Genomic DNA, 17,695 nt, shown 5'->3' with positions numbered 1-17,695 from the left:
CCTGCCTACATATTACAAAGAAGGTGTGGCCAAATATACTGTTTTATTTTCTGTAGCCTACTAGATTAGCCAGGAGGGCTGATGCGCGACCCACGTACCTAGAGGCTACATGATAGAATGTGGGTAATGAATTGTCTTTTTTACCAAATTTCCATCTACAAAAACAACGGTGTACCTTGTAGCTGCAGCTGTTCATCAGTCAATTCGTCCACATCCAGTGTCAGCGTACAGTGGCAAAATACAAGGCAGGTGAATCTCTGTAGGATGACTACTGTATAATTAATTGTATTATAGGCTATACTGTAATAGTAAAGTGTATTTGTACCACCTGTAAAGCAGACATTTGCGATAGTGTTGTAATAGTGATTGCTGCAATGTAGAGTTTGCTGTTTTTACATCTAGAACTCTAATACATATATGTTACTTTTAATGATCTCGGTCATAGATCACTGCACATTGATATCAATTTCACTGTTGCTTATGACAAGTTTTTTATAAATAGCCTAGGTCAGCAATAGTTTACATGTAGGCTTATGCTGAGCCAGTCAGCTGGGTTCCCTAAGGAGTTTTTCACCTCAGGCTTGCACTATTAAAGTTCACTTCAGTGACAAATTACAAAAATGTTATATACAATTAGACTAGGATTGATTTGATTGATTGAAAGAAAGGAACATGAAGTCAACTTTGAAAGTAGGAAGTATTACTAGCGCAATGACCCTAAATTTGTATCTGGAATTTGGTGGAAGGAGGACTGACTGATTGTAATTTGTCATGCGTTCAGTATTCACATGTGCATTGTGTCAATTGCATAGAGAACTCAATAGTTCTGAAAATCTTTTCCATAGCAGAAGAGGAAGTCTCGCATTCATCCAGAAATCATTCTGATTTGTGTAGTTAATACATCTTTTCATTATGATGCTTTCTGCCTTTCAGTTTGTCAGAGAGTACTTCTCTGTTTATAACTAGTCGTCATGCTCTCTACACCCACACATTTCTGTAGACAGGAAACAGGTTAATTCTGGCCTCGAAGTGTGATCTGAGAAGGCTTACTGTACTGTACGCTATGTGTTGATGCGGAACAGCCGCATTAGACCGTTTGAGTTTGTATGAATGTAATAGGGTTTCATGTACGTTTGTAAATTACATAAATTCATCAATTATAATTTGTCAAAATAATTTCTCACGAAGTTTCTCTGTATGTATAAACATTGGTGTCTGATAGGTTAGGTGTCTCTTATCAAGTGAATGATCAGAAAGTCTTCATGTTTTTATGAGTTGCGGAGAAGTCCTCCCACCTTCCGTTCCTTGGTTGTCTTAGAGTGCATTTGGAAAATATTCAGACCCCTTGACTTTTTCCACATTTTGTTACATTACAGCCTTATTCTAAAATGGATTAAATAGATGATTATTCCCTCATCAGTCTACACACAATATCCCAGAATGACAAAGCAAAATAGGTTTTTAAAAATGTTTGCAAAAAATAAGACCCTTTACTCAGTGATTTGTTGAAGCACCTTTGGCAGCGATTACAGCATCATGTCTTCTTGGGTGTGACGCTACAAGCTTGGCACACCTGTATTTGGGGAGTTTCTCCCATTCTTCTCTGCAGATCCTCTCAAGCTCTGTCAGGTTGGATGGGGAGCGTCGCTGCACAGCTATTTTCAGGTCTTTCTAGAGATGTTCAATCGAATTCAAGTCCGGGCTCTGGCTGGGCCACTCAAAGACATTCAGAGACTTGTCCCGAAGCCACTCCTGCGTTGTCTTAGCTATGTGCTTAGGGTCGTTGTCCTGTTGGAAGGTGAACCTTCACCCCAGTCTGAGGTCCTGAGCGCTCTGAAGCATATTTTTGTCAAGGATCTCTCTGTACTTTGCTCCGTTAATCTTTCCCTCGATCCTGACTAGTCTCCCAGTCACTGCCTCTGAAAAACATCCTCACAGCATGATGCTGCCATCACCATACTTCACCATTGGGATGGTGCTAGGTATCCTCCAGACGTGACGCTTCGCATTCAGGCCAAAGAGTTCAATCTTGGTTTCACCAGACCATAGTCTTTAGGTGCCTTTTGGCAAACTCCAAGTGGGCTGTCATGTGCCTTTTATTGAGGAGTAACTTCTGTCTGGCGACACTACCATAAAGGCCTGATTAGTGGAGTGTTGCAGAGATGATTGTCTTTCTGAAAGGTTCTCCCATCTCCACAGAGGAACTCTGGAACTCTGTCAGAGTCACCTCCCTGACCAAGGCCCTTCTCCCCCGATTACTCAGTTCGGCCGGGTGGTCAGCTCTAGGAAGCTTCTTGGTGGTTCCAAACTTCTTCCATTTAAGAATGATGGAGGCCACTGTGTTCTTAGGGACCTTCAATGCTGCAGAAATGTTTTGGTACCCTTCCCCAGATCTGTGTCTCGAGACAATCCTGTCTCTGAGCTCTACGGACAATTCCTTCGACCTCATGGCTTGGTTTTTGCTCTGACATGCACTGTCAACTGTGGGACCTTATAAAGACAGGTATGTTGATTTACCACAGGTTGACTCCAATCAAGTTGTAGAAACATCTCAAGGATGATCAATGGAAACAGGAAACAGGACCTGAGCTCAATTTTGAGTCTTATAGTAAAGGGTCTGAATACTTATGTAAATAAGGTTTTATATTTTTAATAAATACGCTATGTCATTATGGGCTACTGTGTGTGGATTGAGGGGAAAAAAATAATGTAATCAATTTTAGAATAAGGCTGTTGTCACGTTCGTCGTAAGGATGGGACCAAAATGCAGCAGGAATGTGAATACTCATCTTCTTTATTAGGAAGAAAATCAAAATAAACACTTAATCAAAAACAACGACAAAAAACAGTTCTGTAAGGCACACAGCTACATGGAACAACTACCCACAAATCGCAATGAAAAAACTCTCCTAATAAATAGGACTTCAATTAGAGGCAACGAGGAACAGCTGCCTCCAATTGAAGGTCAACCCAATAAACTAAGCATAGAAATAGAATACTAGACACAGACATAGAAATAGACTAACATAGAACATTACCCCCCAAAAAACGAAACACACTAAACAAACACCCCCTGCCACGCCCTGACCAAACTACAATAACAAACAACCCCTTTTACTGGTCAGGACGTGACAGCTGTAACATAACAACATGTGGAAAAAGTCAAGGAAGGGGTCTGAATACTTTCCGAAAGCACTGTAAATCCACTATATACAGTACATGTGGTGTCAAGCCCTGCTCCTTTATTTAGGTGGGAGCCCATGATGCTAAAATGTGATGTTTGACCTCCAAATTCTCTTGGGATGAATAAGGAAACAACCCCATGGAACCCTCCAGTAGGTAAACGTTCACTTACTCAGTCTTTGAACTCATACAGTATTTAAATGATTTATATGTACTCTTTACTGTTGTTTGTCCCTTTTAATTACTTGGGTAGACTGACGTCTAGCATCCCCACACATAGGACCACTGTGTTTTTAAACAGAGCTGCTATCTTGTCAAAATATGACATTTGATGTTTATAACTCTATTATTGTAGCTGCCAGTATGTCGTCAGCAGTGGAGGCCAGTATGTACAACAGTATCCAGGCCATCCTCAGACAGGCTGCCTCCTCATGCAACAAAGGTACATTATCAGTGCATACAACAATAAAAAGTCAACGATTATCACATTCATCATTATGTGGCATTATGATCTATTGTAGAATATTAATAGTATTACACAATTTAATAGACTTGAGGACATTATGTGGTCAATTCAGCAGCCTTGTATGACTTCCTGAAGGTATGCTGAGGTGGACTCTTCATAAGAAGATGGAGACCCATCCATCTAACAGTGTCTCACTGGTCAGGGTTCTGGTCAAAGAGCTAGAGAAGGTTGGTCCGACACTACTAGAGTATTCTGTTCTTGCAGAATGACACATGGCATGCCCTTTGTCTTCAGAAGTGTAATTGGCCATTTTAATTGACAGTTTGATGATGAAAGCTTCCTTCATTTGTTGATTCAGGTGGAGAGGCTTGACTATAAGATGCATGTCATTCCATTGCTTCACACTCTCAACTATGTTATTATTCAGGTCAGATTCATTTACCTTACCTTCATCTGAAATAACCTTGATCAGACAGTAGCTGTCCTGTATTACTGACGTCTTGTTTATAGTGTTATTTCCACGTATCCTATTTCTTGTGTTGATTTCCTGGTTATCTTTATCCTGCTTAGAATAACTATATTGTTCCTTGTTTGTTCTATTTTGGGATGCCCTATTCAAGCTATGTGATTGTTTTGTGTTTGTGTTTGTTTTTACTTGCCAATCAGCTCTGATGTATGTATCTGATTGTGATGGCTGCTCTTTTTATTCCGGTGTATCGGCAGCAGTCTGGCCACATTCCATGTAACCTGTTTCAGAGAGTGTATGAGTGCTTCAAAAGGCTCCTAACACTTCCAGAGCCCTACTGTACTATCGCACTGAGATACATGAGAAGCATAAAGATGGAGCAGATCACACCAGGTACTCATCACTAGCACTTTACACTTTACACAGTGGCATGTACTGTAGCACAAGCACATTTTAATCATATGAATACAGTATACAGTTCTCCAAACATTTATTTACCTTACTCCCTTTGTTCTGCTAAAGCTCCCTCCCCTACAATAACTTCCTCCACAGGAGCTTTGTATCAGAGAAGGGTAATTGCTGAGCAGAGCCTAAGGAACAAACATTTTCCCCAGCAGGAAAAGTGAGTTTAAAACACCCACAAACACATATGCCATCAGAAGATATTTTACACTTCCCACTGAAGTCAGTTTGTAGTCACTAGCAACAGCTGACTAATTTAGTCATGGTAATTTCTCATAAGGTGAGGGTGGGGGTTTGTTTGCTATGTGTGAGCTGTGGTGTTACCTTCCCTTTCACAAACGGATGCTTTTAAATGAGGACTTTCCCGTCAGCTACTCTGAGGTTGTGCTGTATCCACAATATCTGTGCTGACTGGCTGCCCCTCTGACTATGTCCTCTGCAGGGTATTTGTGTTTGCAGACCCGGCTGTGTTCTCAGGGCCCCTGTGGCAGGCAGTGAGGGCAGACCTGGTGCTGGCCAGCCCCCAAAGTGACACTCTGGCAAGACGGGTGCTACTGCACACTCTGCAGGCTGGACTGGTGAAGGCCTGTCATGGTCCCATACTGACTCAAGCTCTGGAGGTGAGGGAGGTCAATGGGCTGTGATGATATGAGACGTTTGGATTAATTTATTTCATATCTTGGTATTACATACCTTGGTTTCTCAAATGATTGCCTCGCCTGGTTCACCAACTACTTCTCTGATAGAGTTCAGTGTGTCAAATCGGAGGGCCTGTTGTCCGGACCTCTGGCAGTCTCTATGGGGGTGCCACAGGGTTCAATTCTTGGGCCAACTATTTTCTCTGTATACATCAATGATGTCGCTCTTGCTGCTGGTGAGTCTCTGATCCACCTCTACGCAGACGACACCATTCTGTATACTTCTGGCACTTCTTTGGACACTGTGTTAACCTGTTGGGGATAGGGGGCAGTATTTGCACGGCCGGATAAAAAACGTACCCGATTTAATCTGGTTACTACTCCTGCCCAGTAACTAGAATATGCATATAATTATTGGCTTTGGATAGAAAACACCCTAAAGTTTCTAAAACTGTTTGAATGGTGTCTGTGAGTATAACAGAACTCATATGGCAGGCAAAAACCTGAGAAGATTCCTTACAGGAAGTGGCCTGTCTGACCATTCCTTGAGCTTCTTGACTCTGTTTATTGAAGACTGAGGATCTTTGCTGTAACGTGACACTTCCTACGGCTCCCATAGGCTCTCAGAAGGCGGGAAAAAGCTGAATGATGTAATTCCAGCCCCAGGCTGAAACACATTAGCGCTTTTGGCAAGTGCTCTATCAGAGGACAATGGGCTTAGGCGCGTGCAAGAGTCGACCCCATCTATTTTCTATCGTCTTTGAACCTAAACACAGATTCCCGGTCGGAATATTATCGCTTTTTTACGAGAAAAATGGCATAAAAATTGATTTTAAACAGCGGTTGACATGCTTCGAAGTACGGTAATGGAATATTTAGAATTTTTTTGTCACGAAATGCATCGTGGGCGTAACCCTTATTTACCCTTTCGGATAGTGTCTTGAACGCACGAACAAAACGCCGCTATTTGGATATAACTATGGATTATTTGGGACCAAACCAACATTTGTTATTGAAGTAGAAGTCCTGGGAGTGCATTCTGACGAAGAACACCAAAGGTAATAACATTTTTCTTATAGTAAATCTGACTTTGGTGAGTGCTAAACTTGCTGGGTGTCTAAATAGCTAGCCCTGTGATGCCGGGCTATCTACTCAGAATATTGCAAAATGTGCTTTCACCGAAAAGCTATTTTAAAATCGGACATATCGAGTGCATAGAGGAGTTCTGTATCTATAATTCTTAAAATAATTGTTATGCTTTTTGTGAACGTTTATCGTGAGTAATTTAGTAAATGTTTAGTAAATTCACCGGAAGTTTGCGGGGGGTATGCTAGTTCTGAACGTCACATGCTAATGTAAAAAGCTGGTTTTTGATATAAATATGAACTTGATTGAACAAAACATGCATGTATTGTATAACATAATGTCCTAGGGTTGTCATCTGATGAAGATCATCAAAGGTTAGTGCTGCATTTAGCTGTGGTTTGGGTTTATGTGACATTATATGCTAGCTTGAAAAATGGGTGGCTGATTATTTCTGGCTGGGTACTCTGCTGACATAATCTAATGTTTTGCTTTGGTTGTAAAGCCTTTTTGAAATCGGACAGTGTGGTTAGATTAACGAGAGTCTTGTCTTTAAAATGGTGTAAAATAGTCATATGTTTGAGAAATTGAAGTAATAGCATTTCTAAGGTATTTGAATAACGCGCCACAGGATTCCACTGGCTGTTACGTAGGTGGGACGATTTCGTCCCGCCGACCCTAGAGATTAACAACCCTCCAGACGAGCTTCAATGCCATACAACTCTCCTTCCGTGGCCTCCAACTGCTCCTAAATACAAGTAAAACGAAATGCATGCTCTTCAACCGATCGCTGCCTGCACCTGCCCGCCTGTCCAGCATCACTACTCTGGACGGTTTTGTCTTAGAATATGTGGACAACTACAAATACCTAGGTGTCTAGTTAGACTGTAAACTCTCCTTCCAGACTCACATCAAACATCTCCAATCCAAAGTTAAATCTAAAATTGGCTTCCTATTTCGCAACAAAGCATCCTTCACTCATGCTGCCAAACATACCCTCGTAAAACTGACCATCCTACCGATCCTCGACTTCAGCGATGTCATTTACAAAATAGCCTCCAATACCCTACTCAACAAACTGGATGCAGTCTATCACAGTGCCATCCGTTTTGTCACCAAAGCCCCATATACTACCCACCACTGCGACCTGTACGCTCTCGTTGGCTGGCCCTTGCTTCATAATCATCGCCAAACCCACTGGCTCCAGGTCATCTACAAGACCCTGCTAGGTAAAGTCCCCCCTTATCTCCGCTCACTGGTCACCATAGCAGCACCCAGCTGTAGCACGCGCTCCAGCAGGTATATCTCTCTGGTCACCCCCAAAGCCAATTTCTCCTTTGGCCGTCTCTCCTTCCAGTTCTCTGCTGCCAATGACTGGAACGAACTACAAAAATCTCTGAAACTGGAAACACTTATCTCCCTCACTAGCTTTGAACACCAGCTGTCAGAGCAGCTCACAGATCACTGCACCTGTACATAGCCCATCTATAATTTAGCCCAAACAACTACCTCTTCCCCTACTGTATTTATTCATTTATTTATTTTGCTCCTTTGCACCCCATTATTTATATTTCTACTTTGCACTTTCTTCTACTACAAATCTACCATTCCAGTGTTTTACTTGCTATATTGTATTTACTTTGCCACCATGGCCTTTTTTGCCTTTACCTCCCTTATCTCACCTCATTTGCTCACATTGTATATAGACTTATTTTTCTACTGTATTATTGACTATATGTTTGTTTTACTCCATGTGTAACTCTGTGTTGTTGTATGTTGTCGAACTGCTTTGCTTTATCTTGGCCAGGTCGCAATTGTAAATGAGAACTTGTTCTCAACTTGCCTACCTGGTTAAATAAAGGTGAAATAAAATTAAAAAATAAAAATAATTGTGTGCATCAGATGAATAATGAAATCACGTGTGTGCCTGCGTGTGTGCGGGCGTGCATGTGTGTGTGTGCCGCAGGATCTAGGAGAAGATGTGGAGCAGTACTTCCAGGAGGTGGTGTTAGCTGTAGAGCAGAGTATAGAGAACGGCGAGGCCGGCCGCGACCAGTACCAAACCAGGCTACAGCACATCTACAGTGACATCCTGACCTCTGCTAACCAAGGTGTGTGTAAAGGAGGATAGGGTTGGGCGGTATCCAGATTTTCCTATTGGCATTCCGTCCTTACAGTATTACAGGTTTAGTGCACAAGGGGGCACCAGAAAACCCATTGGGCATCTATTACCATAATGCTAAGTAAATTAGCACAAGTCATAGCAAATTTCCATGAAGGCTGCTAGCTAAATATGCTAACAAGCGCAAACGAAAATAAACTAATTGCAAAGACAGGCAATCCAGCTCATGAAGTTACACATACAGTACCAGTCAAAAGTTTGGACACCTACTTATTGCAGGGTTTTTCTTTATTTTGACTATTTTCTACATTGTAGAATAATAGTGAAGACATCAGAACTATGAAATAACACATATGGAATCATGTGTTAAAAAAGTGTTAAACAAATCTAAATATATTTTAAATTTGAGATTCTTCAACGTAGCCACCCTTTGCCTTGATGACAGCTTTGCACACTTTTGGCATTCTCTCAACCAGCTTCATGAGGTAGTCACCTGGAATGCATTTCAATTAACAGGTGTGCCTTGTTAAAAGTTCATTTGTGGACTTTCTTTCCTTAGTGCGTTTGAGCCAATAAGTTGTGTTATGGCAAGGTAGGGTTGGTATAGAGAAGATAGCCCTATTTGGTAAAAGACCAAATAGGGCAAGAACAGCTCAAATAAGCAAAGAGAAACAACAGTCCATCATTACTTTAAGACATGAAGGTCAGTCAATCCAGAAAATGTCAAGAACTTTGAAAGTTTCTTCAAGTGCAGTTGCAAAACCCATCAAGCGCTATGATGAAACTGGCTCTCATGAGGACCGCCTCGGGAAAGGAAGACCCAGAGTTACCTCTGCTGTGGAGGATAAACCCAAATAAATGATTCACAGAGTTAAAGTAACAGACACATCTCAACATCAACTGTTCAGAGGAGACTGCGTGGATCAGACCTTCATGGTCAAATACCTGCAAAGAAACCACTACTAAAGGACACCAATAAGAAGAAGGTACTTGCTTGGGCCAAGAAACACAAGCAATGGACATTAGACCGGTGGAAATCTGTCCTTTGGTCTGATTAGTCCAAATTTGAGAGTTTTGGTTCGAACCGCCGTGTCTTAGTGAGACGCAGAGTAGGTGAACGGATGATCTTTGCATGTGTGGTTAACATCGTGAAGCATGGAGGAGGAGGTGTGATGGTGTGGGGGTGCTTTGCTGGTGACACTGTCAATGATTTATTTAGAATTCAAGGTACACTTAACCAGCATGGCTACCACAGCATTCTGCAGCAATACGCCATCCCATCTGGTTTGCACTTAGTGGGACTTTCATTTGTTTTTCAACAGGACAATGACCCAACTCACCTCCAAGCTGTGTAAGGCCTATTTGACCAAGAAGGAGCATGATGGAGTGCTGCGTCAGATGACCTGGCCTCCACAATCACCCAACCTCATCCCAATTGAAATGGTTTGGGATGAGTTGAAACCGCATAGCGAAGGAAAAGCAGCCAACAAGTGCTTAGCATAGCTACTTCAAAGAATCTCAAATATAAAATGTATACCGATTTGTTTAACACTTCTTTGGTTACTACATGATTCCATATGTGTTATTTCATAGTTTTGATGTCTTCACCTTTATTCTACAATGTAGACGATAGTAAAAAATAAAGAAAACTCGTTGAATGAGTAGGTGTGTCCAAACTTTTGACTAGTACTGTATATAGGTAGCAGCTACCGAATGTCCTTTTCATGAGTTTGGACATTTTACAAGTGAAAGTGAATGAGAGACATTGTGCAAATGAACAAAGTTTTGATGCATGCTTGTTTGAAGGAAGAACAGTACTGGCTTTGGAGCAGCATGTGTACACACTGTGTCTGTGTGGAGTCTGGAGTTGCTAGGGCAATGGGCCTGCCTGCTCTGCTCGGAGAAGAGGGACAGAGTAGTAGACAGCCAAGAACGTAGAGGAGAAAAAACACAAGGAAATCAAGATAGCATTGGCAGCTGTACAGGTCTCTCAAACACAGCAGAAAGCTAACACCATATGTTACCTAATTATTTCAGCCACTTACTTTTATTTAACTAGGCAAGTCAGTTAAGAACAAATTCTTATTTTCAATGATGGCCTAGGAACAACTGCCTTGTTCAGGGGCAGAACAACAGAGTTGTACCTTGTCAGCTTGGGGAGTTGAACTTGCAACCTTTTGGTTACTAGCCCAACACTCTAACCACTAGGCTACCCTGCCTAACCACTAGGATATACTTAGATAACTAGCAAGTTAAACTTAGGGGTCGTGTTAACAAGGAATTCTACATTTTCACAAAGAAAAGACAAAACGCATAAGAAATACCTTGATGCGTTTTATAAACTGATAGAATAATAATGTATATTTTAAGATAATGGCTAAAGTGTTCCACTCTGAAACTGTATAACTGTGTGAAATGTATTAGAATTATAAAACTATAATCCAATAATGTGTGTGTAAGACAAGTTAAGACAAAAACATTGTGTTACTATGTAGCAAGGTGAGAAATGTATAGTTGAGACAACAAAGGACAACTGAACTACAGATGACCTAGTTATAACTCTGAAAACTGACAACAAGAAAGAGGCCCTTTCAAAGGCCCCTCTAATCTAGGGAGGAGAGTAACGGCTCGAAATTGCCAGGCTGGTAGAAAAGTGATAAACTAGGAATGTGAACTGTAGGAAAAATACATCCTGCCTAAAAGAAAGGTGAAGTTTCTATTGATAAGAATTCAGTTGTGTGTGTGTGTGTGTGTGTGTGTGTGTGTGTGTGTGTGTGTGTGTGTGTGTGTGTGTGTGTGTGTGTGTGTGTGTGTGTGTGTGTGTGGTGTTATAAAAATACTTCGTTCTCATTTTTGACTTCAGAGCTCTCTGAATAAAGAACTAACCTATTGCAGAATCTGAGACTTTGTCTAATTCTTCATTAACCCGAGATTTACAACCTCGGGGGAATTGGTCAAAACTATAAAATAGTTCAGTTAGAACATTGGGATAAAAATTCTCGTGACATAAACGCAGATCTAAAATGTTTCTTAATGTCATTTCTGCCTGGCATCAGACTAATTTTGTGCTTCAGTTGCACTTCTCCACTCGGATGAGAATTCACAAAAGGGCATTCTATCAGCAGACAGCCTAATGTGTAGCTACCTTTCTCTGGTACTTTTCATTTTAGCCTACTTTTCTCAGGTAAAATGCTAGATTAACTTTAAGCAAAACATTAGGAAATGTAGCTGGCTACATTCTTTCTATGATAAACATTAGAAATATGTTTTAAAAGACCTTGCTTTTTCATATTAAGCTCATTTAGTTGTGTGGCTGCCAGCCAAATGGTGTTGCACTTCCATTGTCATTTGATAAAAATGCACCTATTTTCTTACACTAATGTATTTTCTGTGAAGGAAAACTATAGTTGCACGCCCCTGCTCACTCTTTTGAAGCAAAAACACTGTTGCCTTTCAAAGTGAAATATAATACCCTTGTCAATACACAGATGGACTCACCTGCTCCCTCTTTCACCCTTTGTGCTATTTACAAACAACCACGTGACTGGCTTAACTGTTCTGGGGAACTACAGTAAGCTTCATAATGTAAAATAGTGTGACAGGTGAAATGAAGAACGCGGTCTGCTTTATCTCCTAAGCTATTGCACAAGTTTACTGCAGGTATTTATTTAAAGAGTAGCTACAAATATTAAAATGTATTGAAAAACTTCAAAGAAATTATTTCAACAGTATTGACGGTATTGAAAAATCATCCCGTGGCCATTTCTAAATACCCCGGCATATGGTGTATATGGTATACCACCAAAGGCTAAAAGAGAATAATGAAAGAGATTTGCTGACTGTGATAAACAAGATATTCACTGTTTAATGTGTTATGTTCACTCTCTCTCTGTTCAGACCCAAAGGCCCGTGGCTCTCTTTCTAACACTCCATTGCCCTCTCCAGAGATCCACTTCCACCTGTGGACAAACGAAGAGGAGCTGTGTGAGTCAACATCAGAGAACCTTAGTTTCTAGGGTTTTATAAAGACTTGAAAATTCTGTCAAATCAGACTAATAGATAGTGTGGCAATCTTGAATCTTTCATATTTTTCTATAGGGAATGAGCTGGTGAACTTCACCCTAAACGTTTCCACCTCTGAGCGGAACTCTATGTACCAGGAGGAGGAAGAGGAGGATGTTTCTAAGAGGGTTTCCCTCCTGTCTGTTGATAGTGGAATAGAGAAGGACCTGTCTGACATGGAGGAGCGGGAACAGAGGAATCCATTCACTCGGTCACGGTCACCGTGTTTCAGAGGGAGAATGAAGCCAGAAGACAAAATGGCTCTGGTACAGGAAAACATCAAGGGGCCCACCAGTAGCACCCCTCTCCCTAAAAAGGAGGGGAACCATACCGCACGCATAGTGATGATGGGAGACGACAGGGTGCTGGGGAGACTGGCCAAGGTGTATCACTCCATCCGGTAGGATGTACTTCTACTGTTCCTTAATGTCCCTTAATACCTAGTCTCATCCTCATACATGTGAAATTCTGTTTTTATCCAAAGTGACTTACAGTCATGCGTGCATACATTTTATGTATGGGTAGTGCTGGAAGTTGAACCCACTATCCTGGCGTTACAAACACCATGCTCTACCAACTGAGATACAGAGGACTACTGTACACTGTAATTACACTGTAATTCTGTCATTTAGAAATGTGTGTGAACTATTTTACAATGTGCATTACTTTTGTGTGCAGAAAAAGGGAGGCAAAACATCTCATCTTGACCAAGAGAGTGAACCTACAGATATACTACATCCCTGTCACTGATGAGCCTATCGTCAATTCACCTGTGAGCAATAATCCAGTCCAAAATCCAATGATCAAATCAAATCAAAGTTTATTTGTCACGTGCGCCAAATACAACAGGCGTAGACCTTACAGTGAAATGCTTACTTACAGGCTCTAACCAATTGTGCAAAAAAGGTATTAGGTGAACAATAGTTAAGTAAAGATATAAAACAACAGTAAAAAGACAGGCTATATACAGTAGTGAGGCTATAAAAGTAGTGAGGCTACATACAGACACCGGTTAGTCAGGCTGATTGAGGTAGTATGTACATGTAGATATGGTTAAAGTGACTATGCATATATGATGAACAGAGAGTAGCAGTAGCGTAAAAGAGGGGTTGGCGGGTGGCGGGACACAATGCAGATAACCCGGTTAGCCAACGTGCGGGAGCACTGGTTGGTCGGCCCAATTGAGGTAGTATGTACATAAATGTATAGTTAAAGTGATTATGCATATATGATCAACAGCAAGTAGCATCAGCGTAAAAGAGGGGTTGGGTGTGGGGTGGGGGGGGGGCACACAGTGCAAATAGTCCGGGTAGCCATTTGATTACCTGTTCAGGAGTCTTATGGCTTGGGGGTAAAAACTGTTGAGAAGCCTTTTTGTCCTAGACTTGGCACTCCAGTACCGCTTGGCATACGGTAGTAGAGAGAACAGTCTATGACTGGGGTGGCTGGGGTCTTTGACAATTTTTAGGGCCTTCCTCTGACACCGCCTGGTGTAAAGGTCCTGGATGGCAGGCAGTTTAGCCCCAGTGATGTACTGGGCCGTACACACTACCCTCTGTGGTGCCTTGCGGTCAGAGGCCGAGCAATTGCCGTACCAGGCAGTGATGCAACCAGTCAGGATGCTCTCGATGTTACAGCTGTAGAACCTTTTGAGGTTCTAAGGACCCATGCCAAATCTTTTTAGTTTCCTGAGGGAAAACAACAATAATACCAATAATGTAAAATAAACATCCATCTCATGCTGCACATGTACAGTAACCGGTATGATTTTATAGGCTATGGAACCAGACTTTTCTCTTTTTCAGGAAAGCACATCACAAGTTGGAGACAGGTTGTCTCTAGCCTCGTTCTTAGGAAGGGTCGATCCCTGGTACGAAAGCAACATCAACAGTTTGGGAGCCATGATTCCAAAGCTGGCAGGAACGGTAATGAGTACTAATACATGCATTGTTTTATAAAGTAATCTAATCCTGATCATGATTGTCCAAAAATATCCATCAAATGAGTTGAAGGATACCTAAATAGAAAGGGTTTATTAAGACAGAAATAGACATCCAGTCATGTCACAGTGAGACCTAATGCTGTGTCTACTATGTGCCATTGCAGCAGTCCAGTCACAGCAGGTCATCAGAACCCAACCACTTCCTTGTGGATGTCCTTTCCTACTACCTTCGCTGTGGCCTACAGCCTGTCCACTTCACACTCTACTCCGTCAAGGTCAGCTCCCTGAGATACATCCACATGTCATAGTCACGTGTGTGCATGTGTGTTATCAGCAGGATGTAACACCAACATATGGCAGCCCATGAATAGTTCATACAGAGTTCATAGCCCAGTATAGCATAATGATTACGGTTATCATCATGGGGTTAAATTGGGAATTTGTAGGTTGGAAAGCCCTATGGGGGGGGGGGGGTGTTAGTGTTGGAGTTGAAGTTAGGATGTAGACATGAATCTAGGGTTAGGGTTGTGGTTGAGGGTTAGGGTTTAACAAGGATGTGGACATGAAGCTAGGTTTATGGTTGCTGTCATCCTAGGGTACCCAAGCCTTAATCTTAACTTTGGTTTATCATACTTTTATCATACGTTTTATCCTTCTTTCTTCTTTGGACCCGTAGATTGCTGGAGCTTGGCTTTCCCTTTGACCCATGGTCCAAGAGCCCTGCTTCGCGTAGCTCCGGCTCAATTTAACCACTTGTTATCATAAAAAATTTTAAAAAATTCTCCCTAATTTGAGCTTGTTCTTGTTGCCCTGTTGTGTTTTCAGATCTGTGTCTCTGGCCAGACTGGCAGCCCTGTGGATGAGGTGTTTGTGTCCCACCTGGATGCTGAGTTCCCGGAGTCTAAAACAATCAAAGAAAATCTGAGACAAGGTACTGTTGTCACAACTGTGAATGCAGCATGAACCGTGTTGTCAGGACAGAGACAGAAACTAGATCGTCCTGTTACTGCTTCTGTTGGTGATTGCATAATGTCTCTCTGCAGAGAGATCTAGTAGGCGACGAACCAGGAAGACACATGGAACCTGTGGAGCGGTGGTTTCTGTGAATTACAGTAAGGTACTTTCTGAAGGCTTTCTTCCCTATTTGTTTTATAGAGTATTTGATTAGTGGTTAGTGAATGTGTTCATGCTTGGTTAGTGTAGTACAGTATCATTGTAATAATTTAGGAACAATTAGTACACGTTTAAATGAAAAGTAACAACTATGGAAATATCTAGATATCCTTTAAATCCGTATGGCATAATGTCTTAACTACAGTACCAAATGTGTATGTGTCTCAAATGCTTTCTGCAGGTCTCCTTGAGCAAACAAGAGGTTGTCCAGGGAATGTCAGTCATGACATGTGGAGTGGGCATCAGTGCAATATCACCCAATGAAACAGAAGGTTTGCATTTGAAACATATAGTAACTACCTAGCTGTTCTCAATGGCAACTTGGTTTCATTACCTCAAATCAACAATTTGTCATCCCTACTTTCCCTAGGTCTTGATTTCCTCACTGTCAATTTTGACAGTACAAATCCAAGATGCTGCACGGTAAGGATATTTCTGAATGTGTGATAATAAATCATTGAGACCCCAGTAACACCATATTAAAAAGTACTAAAACTGTCAGTCAGGCAACACACTGCCAGATGTGGTTTCTTGATCTTATCCTCATGTATCACCTTCAAAGTAGATTATTGATTAAGGCAATTATATATAATGGTAGAGGTTTGAGTTGAGCCCATAAATGCAAAGAGGGTAGGCATACGGTACTGCAGTTTGGAGTCACATCTCACAATTATTTTTGCTCCTAACCTATCAGGATATTTAATTTTACCATGCTATGTTGACAGGAGATCAGAACCCAAAACATTAAAATCAGAATCCTGGAAGATAAGACCTTCACTGTCTGTCTGGACAAAGACTGTCGCAGGAAATACACACATGTCCAAAGGTCAGAGATCACACTCATCAGCAATAGAATGCCATGATGCTCTACCATCTCTACTATTGATGAATACTATACAGTAGTTATTTGGTTGTCTTTTACAGAGAATTTCCCTGGGCTCAAACTGCAATAACTAAGTAACTAACACTCTTTTACAGCATTGAGATCTCTCCATGTTTGGATCCAGGGTATTGTCTCCAGACAAGTTCCAAGTCCAAGTTCAGTGTGGGAGAGGAGAGGGAGGCGGGGCTGAGCAAATACATGTGCAAGATCCTGCCTCTGCCAATCAACACCTTCACTGGCATCAACCACTGAAGGGATTTGATTATTTAGCCCGGGCTCCATCCCGGGCGTGAGCCAGGTGCCCCGCTCTGGCCAATGGCGAAGTAAGCTAAAAACAAAAGTGATGTTGGTTAAGCACGTGGAGTAATGAGTAAGATTCTGTGTTTTCACATGCAAAACGGATTTATTTTGATAACAAAGTGTTCTATCTGCCTTCCCAATGAAATCTAGTTTTAAAATTCTAACATATGTTTTATGAAAAAGAGATTATTTTATTTTTATTTTATTATGATCCCCATTAGCTGTTGAGAAAGCAGCAGCTGCTTTTCCTGGGTTCCACACAAAACATGAAACATGACATAATACAGAACATTAATAGACAAGAACAGCTCCAACACAGAACTACATCAAATTATTATGTTTTGAACACACACGTAGCCTATATACCAATACATACATGCAAACTATCTAGGCCAAACTATCTAGGCCAAACTATCTAGGCCAAACTATCTAGAGAGGCATTGTGCCGTGAGGGGTTGCTTTATCTGTTTTTTTAAAACCAGGTTTGCTGTTCATTTGAGCAATATAAGATAAGGGCTCTATATAATACTTTACGCTTTCTTAAATTTGTTCTGGATTTGGGGACTGTGAAAAGACCCCTGGTGGCATGTCTGGTGGGGTACGTGTGTCTGTAAGTTGACTATGCAAACAATTTGGGATTTTCAACACATTAATGTTTCTTATAAAAAGAAGTGATGCAGTCGGTCTCTCTTTTATATCAGCCCTCTGTGTCACGCCTGCTCCCGCTCTTCCTCCCTTGTGCTCGAGGGCGCCAGGCTCCCCAGCATTGAACACTCCTGCCATCATCATTACACACACCTGCCCCCCCCCCCCCCCCCCCCCCCCCCCCCCCCCCTCCCGCCACGCGCATCAGCGATTATTGGACTCACCTGGACTCAATCACCTCTGTCATTACCTTCCCTATATCTATCTGGT

At 41.6% G+C, this 17,695-nt stretch overlaps 1 protein-coding gene across 5 annotated transcripts; it reads left to right on the top strand.

Annotated features, from left to right (window-relative positions):
• The first annotated feature begins 63 nt into the window (after positions 1 to 63).
• Positions 64 to 17,585, top strand: LOC106601378 (phosphoinositide 3-kinase regulatory subunit 6). Of its 5 annotated transcripts, none has more exons than XM_045715180.2 (20): positions 64 to 245; positions 3,251 to 3,335; positions 3,539 to 3,625; positions 3,785 to 3,876; positions 4,008 to 4,076; positions 4,373 to 4,508; positions 4,668 to 4,737; positions 5,020 to 5,197; positions 8,265 to 8,409; positions 12,318 to 12,404; positions 12,519 to 12,882; positions 13,161 to 13,254; positions 14,288 to 14,407; positions 14,589 to 14,699; positions 15,250 to 15,355; positions 15,468 to 15,541; positions 15,779 to 15,869; positions 15,968 to 16,020; positions 16,323 to 16,423; positions 16,576 to 17,585. In XM_045715180.2, the coding sequence occupies exons 2-20, from the start codon at positions 3,323 to 3,325 to the stop codon at positions 16,730 to 16,732; spliced, it is 2,148 nt and encodes a 715-aa protein (XP_045571136.1). In that variant the 5' UTR covers positions 64 to 245; positions 3,251 to 3,322; the 3' UTR covers positions 16,733 to 17,585. The 5 variants fall into 5 exon arrangements, 4 of the variants coding, with proteins under 4 accessions (XP_045571136.1, XP_045571135.1, XP_014049028.2 ...); XM_045715179.2 differs by having other exon boundaries at positions 3,251 to 3,339; positions 4,376 to 4,508; XM_014193553.3 differs by having other exon boundaries at positions 3,251 to 3,339; positions 14,592 to 14,699.
• Positions 17,586 to 17,695: the final 110 nt, after the last annotated feature.

This window comes from Salmo salar, chromosome 03 (assembly GCF_965601325.2).
Source record: "Salmo salar chromosome 03, fSalSal1, whole genome shotgun sequence".
Taxonomy (NCBI): Eukaryota; Metazoa; Chordata; class Actinopteri; order Salmoniformes; family Salmonidae; genus Salmo; species Salmo salar.
Note: the sequence above shows the minus strand (reverse complement) of the source record. Positions and strands in the feature narration are given on the sequence as shown.